Consider the following 16,845-nt stretch of genomic DNA (forward strand, 5'->3'; position numbering starts at 1 on the left):
AGGGCTATAATGTAGTCATTAAAATTAGTAAGCTAGACCTATAAGTGCTGACATGGATATAGGTATAAAATATATTAAATGGAAAAATGTAGGATAATATATAAAGTATGCCACTATTTTTTGTTAAACATATATAAATATGACAAGATACAGACATTCAGCTGTTCAAATTATTTTTTTAAGTTTTCATTTTTAGATAATTGTGGAGTCTCACACAGTTGTAAGAAATAATATAGAGAGACCCCTCCCTTATGCCCTTCACCCAGTTTTGCCTGAGGGTAACATTTTGTATAACTATGGTACAATTTTGCAATCATGAAATTGACCTCAATATAATCCATTGACCTTACTCAGATCAAACTATTTTAACTTACTTTTTATTTTTATGAAAATTATACATATACATGCTAAAAAATTAGTACTAAAGACTTACTACTCTTGAGGACTAAAAGACTTAGTTTCCAATTATCTATTGCTGTATAACAAACTACTTCAATATATAATGGATCAAACCAATAATAATTTTATTATATCTCAAGATTTTGTAGATATGGAATTCAAGCAGGGCTTGGCTGGCTAATTTTTCTGTGCCATGTAGCATTAACTGGGTGTGTTTGGCTGGTGTCTGGTCTGGTCTGGTGGTTCCAAGACAGCTTCATTCACATATCGGCTGTTTTGGTGGGGTGGCTAAAAGGTTGGGATCAGCTGGTTACTTCTCTCTTAATTCAGTCTAAAGGCCTCTCCATGTGGTCTTTCAAGGGAGGTAGTTGGTCTTACATGTTGATTCAGGGATTCATGAGACCACAGTAGAAGCTTCTAATCCTCTAAAAAACTAGGACTGGAAATGACAGAGTGTCAAGTCCACTGGTACATTATTGGTAAGCAGTTATAGGCCAACCCAAATTCATTCATGGAAAGGGGAAATAGACCCTTCCATGGGAGTGCTGTCAAAGAATTTGTGACCATCTTTAATCCTCTATAGCTAATAATGAAAAAAGGAAGCCCCTTGCTTTTGCCTCTCTTGATACCTGTCCCCCAGAGGCTACTGCTTTCAAATTTTAGATCGTTTTTACTGGTATTTAACTTCACCTCTTTGAACAGTGTGCTCACACCGTCATTTCCGTGGATTTAACAATTTTACATATTATATTTTGGCTTCTTTTCAGGGTAAATGAGGTCTTCTCTCAATCTCTCCTTCTCTTTCTCTTGGTCTTTTACACACACACGCACACACACACAGTTTCCCTTTTCTATGATTCTAGTGATTCCCACTAGAACAACGTTACAATTTGGACACTATTAGACACTCTACTAGTTCTATCTCATTATTCCCCTGCAGATAAGCTCTGTTTTCTCAAGCTTTCTCTCCTCCTTCTTTGATTTGGACTGCTTGCTCTAGGCCTGCTGCTGATCTCTATTATTCTGGGAAGTTTTTTGCCTCTCTCCTGTGTTGGAACCTCTGTTTTACTGGATCCTATATTTTACTGGATCCTATGTTTTTTTGGTTAACTACCTTTTTTTTTTTTCATTTGAGTTGATCTCTTCTGTCCTCAAAACTCGTGTTGGGTTTGTCTTTTCTTTTGGCATTTTTAGAAGTCATTTGACTTAGTGGGAACAAGAGGAAAGTAGTAGTGAATGTTTGGGCAACGTTTTCCTGCATGGAAAATAAAGCTCTCTCTTCCCTTCCATGAGTGGGAGATCTGAAGAAAGGTCTTTCTGCTCCTGAGGAGAAGGAACCGATACTATGGGGTCCAAATTTAGTGGATAATCTTGGTTCTACCTATTAGCTCTTAACAACTACTGTGTTGGAAAAAAAGAAAAAAAAGAATTTTTTTTTTTGTAGTGACAACAGGAGAGGAGAGACATAGGTTTAATTGGGAGAGGCTGAGGATGTGAGAAGTAGTGTGTCTGGAAGTGTAGAGGTCAACACAAATGCTGGGAGAGAAGGGTCACTTCCAGAGAAGTTCAAAGTCACACTACTGATGTCCTAGTCTTTACTGGGAATTTCATATTACTGGCCTCAAATGTCCTGCCAGTAAGTCATACAGCCACTGTGGGTATGAAAACAATACCCAGCTAAGTCTCCTTTCCTTGACTCTATAGCAAATAGAGGAAGCTGCACTCTTACTTGTACCCTATGTTTGCCGCCAGGGCAACTATAAGACCAAAGGAATACTTGGATACCTAGTATGGAGGTTTGTGAGTTGAATAGAACATGCTTGAGCATCTCAAACTGTAACATTAGAAGTGGGCACTTAAGCTATATATAACACAGTAGGGTCAAAATTGAAACAATCTAAAGTATGTATTTCTATAATTGATCTTATGTTACTTTGGAGCTACTTAAATTCCTGGTGATTGTAGAAATTAATCATTTAAAGCTTATTATTAGAAGGTAATTTCACCTATTCTAGATTATAGTTTGGTTTTTATGGGTTTATATATACCCATATTCAAGCAATTTAAAATTCATAAGCATCACCAGAGTTGTTTCTCTTCTGCAGAGTCTCCCTTCCTTCTCCATATGCCCAAGATGGTGTCTGGGTGCAAGAAGGAGCTTATTTATCCTTTATGGACAAAGGTTCCTTGCCCTGGTGATATCATTCTGTTTTTCTGTTGATCACCAGTTGAGATACATATTTACCTCTGCAGTGAGTGACTTCTGTCTTCACTGCATCCACTGCTGAAATGTCCAGTTTTGTCCTCTATTGTCTCTCTGGCCTACCCTGTCTAGCCTATGGCCTTTAGTGTCATCTCACCTTTCTATATAGTAACCCAAAGGTAGGCTCTCTGGCTCTTGACTCTTGGCTGGTTTCCATGGCTTTCTCTGGGAGCAAGTAGGAATGTCTGTATCTTTTCCACATTGCATGGGAAAGTATGGGAGACTTGAGGATAGCTAATAAAATTCTCCATGTCTAATAGTTCATGCTTATTTCTCAGTAGCTGAAGACATGTTGGTTTAGGTCAACAGGTGCTCCGTGAGACAGTCTGTTCATGTTTTCCAAATAGAAACAGTAGTGTACAAGCCTTTTTCTAAAAAGGGCACAATTTACCAGTTTTAGGCTTGTCTCTCTTCTCTGCCTGATTTCTGTCTCCGCAATCAACCCTTCAACTGGCTAAATCTTAGGGATATGGGGTGGAACACTGAAATCCAAGAGAACCCGGGTGGGACGTTCATAGTGTTCCTTCTTAAGCTTTCCTTCTGCTCAGTAGAGGAGCATGTATTTTTCCTAATCTGGTAGAATCTTCTCTCATCATGTTTTCACTGGGGACTTTTATTTTAGGTGGTATCTGCCATCCCTTCCCTTTGGGTGATTAAGCCTTAATTGTGTAAGGAGCTTTAGGGGAAGAAATTCTGGATTATGGAAAAGAAAAATGTTCTGAGAAGCATTGAAAATGAATTTTCTCATTATCTCTTTTAAACCCACTCTGGAGATATGCAATAGCAAATAGAGTCCCATACAGTCCCACCAGTCCCATTCCTGTTCTGTTGTTGGGCCAATCCCATATTTTTTTGGGTTGCTCTTCAATAGTTATAAAGCTCTTTTTTCACAATAACAGTCTCATATCAACAATAAAACGTTCAGGCCATTGTGATAATCAAAACCTCATACTCTTATCTGATTGTCATATAGGTTTCATCTCCCAGAAAGACTTTCTTTGACCATCCTATATTAAAAGTAGCCTTAAGGTAACTTCCTAGGCATTTTTTTTCTATTGTATCACCTTGATTTAATTAATTTACTATATACATATTGAGCGCTAACTATGTGCCATCCAGAATTATTTCAGGCATTGTAGATATTACAAAAAATAAGAGAGACCAGGTTCTTTATCTAGTGAGAGGTGGCATACAATAGACAAACTTAACAAACTGAAGATTCACTTAAATTTGATATGTGTTATGCAGAGAATTAAAACCTAATGATATACGATATGGTAGAGTGACTGAGTAATTTACATTTTGTGGTCAGGAAAGGTCTGAGGAGGTGACATTTAGGCAGAAATCAGAATGACAACCTTTTATTTGTTGCATACTGCGTAATCTACCGAGGCAAGAGCTTGTAAAATTGTACATTATGCAGCATAATTCCTAGATGAGAGTACTTGAGTGTAACCACAGTGGTCCCTGGAGTACTGGGAAAACCTGGTGGAATGCTGTGTGATCTCACGCATGGTCAGAAGTTATACCGTTATTTTTCCCAAACCAATTCATGGTTCAGTAGAATATTAAGTTCCCATGACCCTTCTCCATTTTCATTGAAAGAGATTCTAGATGCCAGGCTGATGACAAAAGTGGATGACTGTATCTACTAACCAAGCCCAAGAGGTTGTGCAATTGGTTTAGCAATACAATTGCTGAATATCTGTAGATGACGTAGAATCTGAGAAAGAGGGTCAGTGTGGAGGAAATAATGAACTCAGGCTCCCTTCTGCCTGATGAATTTTGGGCCCAGGGTAGTTTGGAAATGGAGCACTCAGTGAAGGGGGAGGAGTTAGAAAACAGTCTATCATTTTATAGATTCTCTATGGACACACAGGGGAAGGCAAGGTAGGCATTTTAGACTGCTTCAGAGCTTAATCTCCACCAGCTACCCTGACTGATAGATTTGGAATGGTGAGAAAGACTCTTTAATGTGGAACAGCTATGTGATTGGGAGATGCTTATAAAATGAAGGCTTTAAAGCACAGTTATGTACATAGTATGCATCTCCAGCTTATTGGAAATTTATTTTCCCTGATCGTTTCTATAAGAAAACATAAACATGTAATGAAATGATTTTGGTTTTTTCTTGTGCATTTATTGTATAACTGATGACTGATTTTATGTGTCAACTTTATTTTCACTTTTCAATTTTATTTTCACTTTTCTGGGCTAAGGGGTGCTTAGATAGCTGATAAAATGTATTTCTGGGTATGTCTATGAGAGTGTCTCTGGAAGACATTAGCATTTGATTGAGTAAAGAAGATTGCTCTCACCAATGGAGGTGAGCATCACCCAATCCACCGAGGGCTTAGAAAGAACAAAAAAGTGGAGGAAGGGTGAATTTGTCCTCTCTGCTTGAGCTAAGACCTTTGTCTTCTGTTCTTGACCATTGGTGCTTCTGGTTCTCAGGTCTTTAGACTCAGACCAGGACTTATGCAATTGGCCCCCTGATTCTAGGGTCTTTGGACTTGAACTGGATGATAGGATGATGCCATTATTAGTTTTCTTGGTTCTCCAGTTTGCAGACAGCAGATTGTGTGACTTTTTGGCTTCTATAATCACATGAGGCAATTCTTGTAATAAATCTCTTATATATTACTATATATGTATATTCTATTTGTTCTGTTTCTCTGGGAGAACCCATTAGCTGTTAAACTGAAGAAAGTTTAACACTATTATCATCAAAATCAAAGATAATTTTTCTCTATTTATTTACATACTCTGATTACAGAGCAAGGATCACATGTTCATTATGGAAAAGATTGTACAGGTATGGTTTTCACTGGCACCTATAGATAGCCTGGAGTGTGGGTGAGGCCATTCTGAGTCTAGCTATAGGTCAGTCTTCTCTGAGTCCCTCTAGCTAGGAGCTGACTAAGGTGTAGCATTCATTCATACAGGTGCACTTGGTATCTTTCCAGGATGTTCCCGTAAGGTATGATTTAAGAATGATACTCTTCTACCTATAAGAAACAGGCTCTGTTCTTGTCTGTAAGCCTAAAACATATACAAAGGACATTCATGAGTAGGATGATGTACAGTGTAATCTTGTTTGTGGTAACAAAGGACTGGATAAATTAAATAAGATATAGGAAATCACATGCCTGAAGAAATAGATGCTATTGATTAGTCAGTGAGGAAGAATCAACCTTCCTTCCATCTTTCCTTTCCTTTCCTTTCCTTTCCTTTCCTTTCCTTTCCTTTCCTTCCCTTCCCTTCCCTTCCCTTCCCTTCCCTTCCCTTCCCTTCCCTTTCCTTTCCTTTCCTTTCCTTTCCTTTCCTCCCTTCCTTTTTCTTTCACTTGCATATAGTTGACATCCAAAGTTTTTTAGTTTCAAATCTTTCCTTTTAAAGCCTGCCATATCTGACTCCTCAGATCATCTCTGGGAGCTTGATCCATCAATTATCTTCTTTTTTTTCCTCACACATCCATGATCTCTTCCTTTCACTGGCCTCAATTCTTCCATCTTAATGCTGAGGTTGCTTTTCTCTTAAAGAAACAGAAGCCTTTCCTTTGACCCTGCTGTTTTCTCAAGCTGCCATCCTAGTTCTCTGGTACTCTCATTGTCAGACCCAGAAAAAGTGGTCTCTGCTTGCTCCCTGCACTTCCCAGTCTCCAGCTGACTAATCTTGTTACCTCTCTTATTGATTTCCAGCTTCATAAATGACTGATACCTTCATCTGTCAGACACTTGGGAGAGGCATATTCTCCTAAGGGCAAGTGTAGTAGTATCCCGTTAGATACACAGAAAAACTTAGAGCTTGAAATGGAGCTCCTAGAGTGTTGGGTGTTAGCACCCAACAGAAAAGCCATGCTCTTTCATAGCCAATGGGACCAAAGTAGAGAGTGGGGAAGTTTGGATGGCCAATTAGTAGAGGCCCATACATCCTAAGAGGCCCTGGAGAGAGAAATTAAGAGTAGCTTCAAATAGGAGCCCTGATGCAGTATGCTGAAGAATCTAATATTTTTAATGTTAAAATTTGCCAATTACATTCAGCAGTGAAATAAAAACATGTGCTAGCTTTGAGCAGACTCTTCCAGAAATAGTCCTTGAGGCAAGGATTTGGGTGTAAGTGGTTTCTTAAGGCACAGCCCCAGAAGCAGAAACCAGTAAGAGAGTAGAAGCAGCAAGTTGGGAAAAGGGAAGACCCTAAGAAAGGTGAGCTTTCAGGTGAAGTTGCAGCCCTGTCTCCTGGGGTGCTTGGTGTTTGTCCTGCCTGAGACACAAGAGCTACACTTTTGTGCTCCCACACCAGGAGGCCGTTGGACCACAGGTGGGAGTTGTAGGTGAACCTAAAATTCCCACACACTTCCACTTCTCCTTATAAACTAGGAGGCTCCTGTGTCCAAGGGAAAGCCACTTTTAAAGTTGTAGGTACAAATAGTAGCAAGAACACTGATGCTAGGGATGGGTGAACAGAGCTGGTGCAAGAGATCCAGGAGGATCTGGTGAGGTCTCCGACAGCATCTGTACATCTGCCGAAAGGTATATGGTCCTCCGGTGTGACAGTGCCAGTGTGGAGTGGAGCAGCTGCAAGCCACTCAGAGCCCCGAGTAATCATAATGGCTCCACTCAGACCTGGTGGGGACAATCTGCAGTATGTAAGGGTATTAACCTGCAAAACCCCTGTGATGGAGCAGCAATCCTACTCACCTTTAATTGTCTCAGAGAAATCACACAAGTCTCCATGTAGACTAGTACAGAGATGTACAATGTAGCCTTGTTTGTAGTAGCAAAAGACTGGATAAATTAAATGTAAGATATACATACAGATGGCTATCTGTCTGTATCTATATTTATAGCTATAGCTATCTATCTATACCTATATATCTTACAGTATATTTAAAATCCCATGTATAGAAACTTTCTTCCCTTGAATACATGGATCATTAATTGATTATTGTTTTGTTCTGAAGGGGCTTTAAATATATTATAGATCTATTTTGTATATTGTTTTTATAATTTGAAGAACAAAAATTCTTTTTTTTAAAGTTTATTTATTTTGAGAGAGAGAGAGAGAGAGAATGGGGAGGGGTAGAGAGAGAAAGATAGAGAAAATCCCAAGCAGGCTCTGTGCTGTCAGCATAGAGCCTGATGTGGGGCTTGAACTCAAGAACCATGAAATCATGACCTAAGCTGAAACCAAGAGTGAGACACTTAACTGAGTGAGCCACCCAGGCCCCCTGCATATAAATTCTTTTTAAAGAAAGTAATAAAAATGAAAGAATTAACAAAGCTACAGATGTGAAAAGCAGCAGAAATAAGGAGTAGCAGGATGTATGGACAATATCCTCAAACAGGAAAAAAGGAAGCGGTGCAGCTGTTCCCCTTCCTCTTTCTAAGGCCATATGGGTTTTCCTTTGGGAAGTCACCATCCCCCGCCTGCTCCCTCTGAATCAGCCCTGCTTGGCTTAAACTCATCAGAGAAATCCTTCCCTCCCAACAAGGTCTTGACTGCAAATGAAGAACTGTGCTCCAGGCCTAACCCCATTCGATTTCATAAAATAGAGAAAAGACTAGACTAAGAAATCAGTTTTATTTCATTATGCACAGATGTATGCCTGAAAAGCCTAAAAGCACACCTGATTGTGTTCCCTTCACCTGATCACTTTTAGTTCCCTTCACCTGATCACTTTTAGTTGATTTTCTCATTTGAAGATATTTTTAGAAACAAGAATTTAACTGCAGTTAATCTCAGTTGTCACACTTTAAGATAAATAATGAGCTATCGTTCATAGAGAAACGGTTTTTTATTCTGTAAAAACTTGCATAAATGGAGTGAGTCAGGGCTGTGCCCTGTAGGTGCCCGGGGCCTGTGATTTGGCTGATCATATGATACTACACAGTCTGGACAGCGTCATTACTGTCCCCCATCTGGGACAAATCTGTCACACAGCACCAAATATACAATTGTACCTATCATCATAGAATCAAATTCAGATGAAAGATGGTCAGTTCTATGTAGATAAATTAGGAAAGAGGACTGTGGTTTAGGGCCAAAAAGGAAAAATTTGTGGAATATTCTATTCCCTTAGGAGATTCCATGACTTGTCTTACTATATCTAGGCTTGGCATTACTGTTCCTAATTTATTACCTCCCAGGAAGAAACAAAGACATCTACCGAACAATATCGATGTGAGAAGCTTGGGAAACCATGAGATATTAGGACTTCTGGCTTCATCAAATCAAAAGTGCACTATGCTAGTTTGCTTCATGGGGAAAGCCTGGCTTTGCAGTTACAGTGTTAATTTTGGTTCTTGATTATTCCCTGGTTCTAAGAACTGTGGCCTCTCTCAAAACAAAGAAGCCAGAGTATCAGTGCCGACCAAATATAGACACTGGGTTTGTCTTTGTAAATACTTAGAGGAAAAGTGTCACAGAAACTTCTTCGAATGTAAGATTGTTAAAAAAAAAAAATCCATGGGGGGTTTTAGTATGAAGACCCCACTGGAATTTCAGAAACTATTGCATATGGTGGACTTGGGCCCTGATTTAACTTTGCCTGTTTGAAGTATGGAGAAAGGTCAATAAATACACTGCTGTGCAAATAAAGGAACCATGGTATTAGAATTTCAGGCCTGGAGAGGCTGGGGAATACTGGTAGTGCACTTTCCTCACTCCATACCTATATAGTGTTTAATGCTATATTATGGACTAGTAATACTATTAAAAATAATGATAAGGATAAGAGATTAGGAAAAGGTTAATATTTGTCTTGTCGATTTCCTGGACTTAATCTCCCATTTGTTTCATTACCTTAATAATTTTAAAGGCACAGATATTTGGTTTATTTTTGAGTGGAAAGTGGCATGTATTTACAGCTTAAAAAAGCTCATAATGTAAAGACAATAGTCTATTGCTTTTTATTATGTCATTCTCCTAGCAGTGACATATTTTTGCATTAAAGTAAGAATAGTAGAAGGGAAAACCTTTTCGCTGTGTTCTCTAATGTCACCAGTTGAAGTTTAAAGAATCTTGACTATTTTGTGCCTTTACCGGCTCCTATGCTGGCATCTATGAGTCACCACTAAAAATGTCAGTGCATTTATTTATTTGTTTATATATCTGGTTTTGTATTCCCAGCAACTCACACAGTGTAATAATGGAGGGTGTTTACCATATCTGTATTGGGTGAAAAGATAAATCAAGAAGGAGAAGGAAGGAGGGAAGAAAAGGTAGAGCATAGGGTATTTTTAGGGCAGTGAAACTATTCTAAATGATACTATAATGGTGGAAAACTGTCACTATACATTTATTAAAACCCATAGAATGTACAAAACAGTGAAACCCAATGTAAACTCTGCACTTCAGTTAATACTCTTGTATCAATATTGGATCATCAAGTATACCACACTGACACAAGAGGGAAATAATAGAGTTGCATGCAGGCAAGGAGGGAAAGAGGACATGTGGGAATTCTCTGTACTTTCCAATCAATTTTTCTATAAACCTTAAACTCTAAAAAACATAAAGCCTCTTAATTTAAACAAGAAAAGAGAAATAAATCAAGATAACTTAGAGGAGATGTTCTTAGAATGTATGGATTGTAAGCAACAAAAACCCAATTTATTAGCACAGGCACAAGAGTAAATATATTAGTTTGCTTACTCAAGCCATGGGAAAGCATCAGGGAAAACTGGAACCAGGAGCTTATATGCTCTTTTTCATCTTTGTAACACTCTACGTTGACTTTCCTCATAATGCCCAAACCATGGTGGCACAGCTCCCATGGTCATGTCCTACCAGGTGTGCCACAGTAGGAAAGGGCTCTTTCCTACTTCAGTTGTTACTAGAAGACTCCCCAGGGGATACTGGTCAGCTTAGCTTGGAAATGTGAATACCTTTAGACCGTTTATAGGGGTCGAGAGACAGGCTCCAATTAGAGTATAGTGTTTAAAAGGCTGGAAATGATAGAAGCATTGATAGCAGGCGTGATAGAAACATGATAGAATTCTATTGTAATTATCCTGGCAAATGGCATTGGTGGCTCAGAAAAGGGAAGTAGAAGCAGAGAAAGAGAAGTAGTCAAATTCTGAATATATATTGAAGATAGGGCTGTCAGGATGTATTGAGGCATTTAGTATAAGACAGGAGAGAAAGAATGGGCAATGACTTCAAGGTTTTTATCCTGACAGCTCAAAGAATGAAGCTGTCTTTAAATGAGCTGTGATGGTTAACATTATGTGTCGACTAGGCTAAGAGACATCCAGTAAGATATTACTTCTGGGTGTGCCTGTGAGGGTATTTCCAGAAGAGTTTAACATTTGAATCAGAAGCTTGAGTAAAGCAAATAAATCTGCTATCACCAGTGTGAGCAGGTGTCATCCATCTGTAGAAGGCCTGAAAAAAACAAAACGGCAGAGGAACGATGAATTCTGTCTTTTCTTGATGGGGGACATCCATCTTCTCTTGCCTTTGGACTTTGGTACTCCTGGTTCCTGGGCCCTTGGACTCTGGGACTCTCTAGCTCCCCTGTTTTTTTCAGGCCTTTGGACTTGAACTGAATTATATCACTGGCTTTCCTGGTTCTCCAGTTTGTAGATGGTAGATCATGGCATATTTTAGCCTCCATAATCACATGGAGCCAATTCCTATAATAAATTTCCTCTTTTATGTATTATCTATCTATCTATCTATCTATCTATCTATCTATCTATCTTATTTATTATCTATCTATGTATCATCTATGTATTATCTATCTATCTATCTATCTGTCTATCCTATTGGTTCTGTTTCTCTGGAGAACCCTAATACATAAGCAGAGAAATATTATGGCAGCACAGGTTAGAGGGATATCAGGAGCTTAGTTTTAGATATAGTATGTCTGCTAGCCATTCATCTGGAGATGTTAAATAAGCATGTAGGTATATATGAGTATCTTCCTCCAGATATCCACCTGACACGCTATTTATTGTCCAACTCCCTCCTTTGGAATGCAGGCTCCATGAGAGCAGGGACTCTGCCTGTTTTGTTTGCTGCTATGTCCCCCAAACCTAGAAGAATGCCTGATGCATAGTAGATGCTTAAAACTTACTGGAAAGGTGAATGAAGGAATGAGTGTTTAGTATAACAAAGTAGGTTGAGAATAGGAAGTACCTGTTTGAAAGTAAAATTGCTTGCCTGGCTACTACTAGGGAGAAGTCTGCAACAGGCATCACGTAATCAACATTTTCTATGTAAAACCATGTAAAAATGAAGAGACACTTGCAAGTCTTCTGTAAACTTTTATTTTATACTTATGGGCCACTGCCAATGCAGGGGCCTTGACTTCTGGCTCATTTCTACAGATCTACTTGGAAAGATGTGGTAAAGGTAGAAATTGGAACTACTCCTGTTAGTAAATCATGGTTACTTACTGGTCCATAAATAAAATGCACATTGAAGTCTGTGTTTTATTCAGAAATCTATGACTCTCTGAACTTATAAAATGCATTTTTAATATGCAAGAGACAAAATATCTTTAAAAAGAAGACAATTGTCTAAACAAAATGATGTGAACTATGGCTTATATTATAGGTATATATCACTGTATGTGATTCACCAGTATAGTAACGGAATTTGAGTGTTCACACATAGAGGAGGCCTGCAATGGCACAAGCTGGAACCTGATATCATTTTATACATGACTATGCTAAAATATAGCCCAAAAAATCAGCTTAGGTAATTTATCATCAGCAATCTATCTGGTGAAGTCTGATAGAAACATCAGACCTCTTGTCAGTCTCATCAGCACATTGAGTTGAGGAACCAGGACAATATACTACTTCAAAATTGAATGATTTTTGCTCTAGCACAGGAAAAAGTATAACCCCAAATACTGTTTTATCAAACCAACCAACCAACCAACCAACCAACCAACTAATTAAACAAACCCTACTGTCAACCCATGGTGCATCCTCTTTCATGCTGCCTCTCATATTCCATTTGTAATGGCAACATGGTCACAAGGATTGTGAACACAGATATATTAACACTGACTAAGGCCAGTTGTCATGATGTACAACCACTAGATTCCACCCACTCAGAGTGTGTGCTGTAGTACAACTACAGGGCATTATTATTAGATTTCATTAAGTCCATACATACTGTCACGCACATGCATATATCACACACACAAGTATATTCCATAAAGAAAATCACAGAAAAATTGGCTAAAAGAAATGTACAGTTGTTTATATATATTTATATACACACAGTAAAAGGTTTTTTGCCATACTCACAGTCTGTAAACATCTTGGAAAATGCCCAGCAAAAGTCACTGTGGGCCCTTTGAAATGGTGACCATGTGAGGAGCAGGGGTGGGGGAGGTGTTTCGATTGATACTGGAAACCCAGGGAAGTGAAGAACCGTAAGTTCATGGTGGCATTTGGGGATAATTATATTTCACTGACATAAACTCAGTTGGCCACCTTGAAACTGTTTCTTATATGGAAAAGGGAATGACCAAAAAAGTCTTACTGCCAGTTAACATTTTAAGAGAAATGAAGAGAATATGAGGTGATATGTATAATGTATATAGATATGTCTACATCTATATACACTATACATATATATATATATGTACATCTATATGCACATACATACACACACATGTTACTATGACCAAAAAAACAAAGTCTCAGTGAAAATTTCCAAATCTTCAAAAAAGATTCAATCTTTTTCTATGAAGTGTGCTTTAGACTTCAATACATTCCACTGAAAGTCTTGGGTATAGTTGAATGATTTGTACATTTACATTTTGGTACATGACATTGGTTTTACACAAAATATCTACATTTTAAAAAGATTGGGTTTGTGAAAAATAGAATTATTTGATTCAAGCATTATTTTAAAATTTAACATAAAAATATGCTCCAGATCTCCTGTAATGAAACACCATTAAAAAAAAAATATATATATAGGTTCTTAACAATTCTTTGAATAGCAGCTATTAAACTGCCACATGTGGATATCAGTCTGTGCTTTAAGTGGCTGTATTTGTTGCAGCTTGAGAATTGATGTTTTAAAAATCAAAAAAGTGACATGAAAAACATTAACCTGATTGCTCATCTTACTGTCTTTGGCCAATTAAAAAAAAGAAAACCTTGTCAAGATTGCAAAATTTTCATTATGACCAGTTCTCATGGAACATTCCATAGAACTGCCATGGAAGCTGTTAAGTACTCGGAGACTCTATTTTCATGCAAAAGTAGCAAATATCCTTCTGGTTTAATTGAACAGTCTCCTTTCTCCCTGCTAACTCCCAACATTTTTTGGTGCTGAATATAACATTCAGAATATGTAAATTAGATAAATTAAAGAAGAAAGACTCATTGAATTTGTGACTATAAACCAGTCCACCCTCTGATGTTTTGGAAAGCATTTTTCTGGGGTTGGGGTTGCATCATGGGAGAAGACTTGGAGAAAAGATTTCTGGAAACACAGTTGCTGCGTGATTTTTTTTTCTCTTCAACAGACTTTGAAGGAATATTGATTAATGTTTCTTAAGTTGTTTAGTTAATACTGTCCTTATGGCTGCTCCTCTCTGTGTTGTGGTTGTTTTGTTCGTGGTTCTTCCATTGTATGCTTGTTCCATTCATGGGGACCGAGGTCATCAGACTTTTGGACTGGTAACAGCAGCAGCAGAGGCAAGACTGGGAGAAAGAACAGATTCTAAATAACCTGAGCCTACCAACCCATTCCCAGCAGAACACAGAGGCCTTGGCTTCCTACCAACAAGGGGGAAATGGCCATACAAATTTGAGGACAGAATGTGAGCCTGAACAGTAATCTAGAGTATGGAGCCTATAATTTCTAGGTAGAAGTTAAACTGTCCATTCTAGTGCTGGAAAAATAGATCCCTTGTTTCTTGTTTTAAGTTATTCACCAATTCAAAGAGGAAGAGAAGGCAGTGTTGGCCTGAGGGAGATGTTCCATGACTTGGGGTAGGCGTGGATGGAGAAGAGTCCAGAGGGGCCTGGCATTTCCGCAGTGTGCACCACCTGCATGGGGCACCTCATCTGATGTTCATAATGACCTTAGGTGGTAGGTACTATTTTCCTCATTTTATTAATGAGGACAGGGAGGTTTAGGGGAGAAATAGGCAGAACTGGAATTAGAACCCAGGACTCTAGATTTCTCCAGCATATGCTACCTTTTTCTGCAGATCAGTCAAAAGACATGTTTAATTTCCGAGAGTTTGTACATTGATTTTTCCTTTCCCTCTAATTAGTATGTAAATTAATCAAAATGATGTTGGGGCGCCTGGGTGGCTCAGTCGGTTGGGCGTCCGACTTCGGCTCAGGTCATGATCTCTCGGTATGTGAGTTCGAGCCCCGCGTTGTGCTCTGTGCTGACTGCTCAGAGCCTGGAGCCTGTTTCAGATTCTGTGTCTCCCTCTCTCTCTGACCCTCCCCCGTTCATGCTCTGTCTCTCTCTGTCTCAAAAATAAATAAACGTTAAAAAAAAAATTTAAAAAAAAACAAAAAAACAAAATGATGTTAACTCCAGATTATATATTATCATGACCAGCATTTTAGTCAATCCTTCTTTGGGCAGAATCTTTCTTATAGCATTTCATGACTTGTAAACATTATCAAGTAGACTTCAAAAAGGTGTTGGCTAGAACTTCCATGCCAAGATTCATCTATTTGTATGATTCTTTGGTAAATATATGTTTGTCTCCTTCTAGATGGCAAATTACATGAGGGCAGTCATTGTGGTTTTCCTCTCTTCTCCACCCCTAATAATAATAAACTCATACTGACAGCTTATTATTGTCTCAAGTGCTTAACATATATTAGCCCACTGAATCCTACCCATGAGATAGCTAATCTATAAAATCAGATGATCAAACTGAGGAGGCAGGAGGGGTACCACCTGGACCTGAGTTAGACAGTTAGCAAGTATAAAGCTGTGGTGTAAATCAAGATTGTTTGCTTCCAGATCCTGCAGCCTTGACCTCTACACTATTCTTCCTAATATGTGCCATAAACTGAAGTTAAACATCCTGGCCAAAGAGAACAAAATCCAGTTAGAATTAACTGTATGCTAAATCATCCCAGGAACTGCAGAAATGACGCCTTGGTAAGAAGTGCATGGAGCTTCTGGAGGACGTGGGTTAGCTTAGCTGCAAGGAAGTTTGAAGAACATAAGGAAACTGATTTTGAATGAAATTACATTAGTTCAGATTCCCAGGGCAATAAGCATTTACTCTCCTTGAAGAGGCTATTATTAAATATAGTATTAAGCAGCATTTAGCAAGATTGTTTTTAACAACAGAATTTATATTTTGTTGGAGACTGTGGTTAAAGTCTAAGATAATGAAAATCATGAATAGGCTTTATGTATTCTATGCAGTCTGGAGCTCAAATTTGAGCATTCCTTTTTTAAAAAAAATTTTTTTAATGTTTTATTTATTTTTGAGATAGAGAGAGAGACAGAGCATGAGTGAGGGAGGGCCAGAGAGAGAGGGAGACACAGAATCTGAAGTAGGCTGTCAGCACAGAGCCCGATGCAGGGCTCGAACCCACAAACTGTGAAATCATGACCTGAGCCAAAGTTGGATGCCCAACTAACTGAGCCATCCAGGCACCCCTTGAGCATTCCTTTAAAAAAAATGTTTTTTTTAAAGTTTACTTATTTGAGAGAGAGAGCGAGAGCGAGCCAGCCTGAGAAAGATCAGGGGAGGGGCAGAGAGAGAGGGAGAGAGAGAATCCCAAGCAGGGATCTCTCTGACTCTGAGCTAGATCCCATGAACTATGAGATCATGACCTGAGCTGAAATCAGGAACGAGATGTTTAACCGACTGAGCCACCCAAAGGCCCCTTGAGCATTTCTTTTTAAAGCAGTGTATTTAAAAAAAAATTTTTTTTTTAATGTTTATTATTTTTGAAAGAGAGAGAGACAGAGAGCAAGCAGGGGAGGGGCAGACAAAGAGGGAGATACAGAATCAGAAGTAGGCTCCAGGCTCTGAGCTGTCAGCACAGAGCCCAACGCGGGGCTGGAACTCACAGACCACAAGATCATGACTTGAGCTGAAGTCAGCTACTTAACCGACTGAGCCACCCAGGTGCCCCTTGAGCATTTCTTTTTAAAGCAGCATACTAAATTAGCATATTATTAAGTTAGTCTATTTTATACCTCTGAATATTTTG

The 16,845-nt window shown here is 38.7% G+C and overlaps 1 protein-coding gene across 1 annotated transcript in view; it reads right to left on the reverse strand.

Annotated features, from left to right (window-relative positions):
- Positions 1-13,264: 13,264 nt before the first annotated feature.
- The window catches only part of EDNRA (endothelin receptor type A), a 59,396-nt gene continuing 55,815 nt past the window's right edge, over positions 13,265-16,845 (reverse strand). Inside the window, exon 8 of the mRNA XM_042935355.1 lies at positions 13,265-14,343. Within this exon, the coding sequence (XP_042791289.1) occupies positions 14,203-14,343 (141 nt within the window). The 3' untranslated portion in view covers positions 13,265-14,202. The remainder of the gene's footprint in view (positions 14,344-16,845) is intronic.

This window comes from Panthera leo, chromosome B1 (genome assembly GCF_018350215.1).
Source record: "Panthera leo isolate Ple1 chromosome B1, P.leo_Ple1_pat1.1, whole genome shotgun sequence".
In the NCBI taxonomy this organism is placed as follows: Eukaryota; Metazoa; Chordata; class Mammalia; order Carnivora; family Felidae; genus Panthera; species Panthera leo.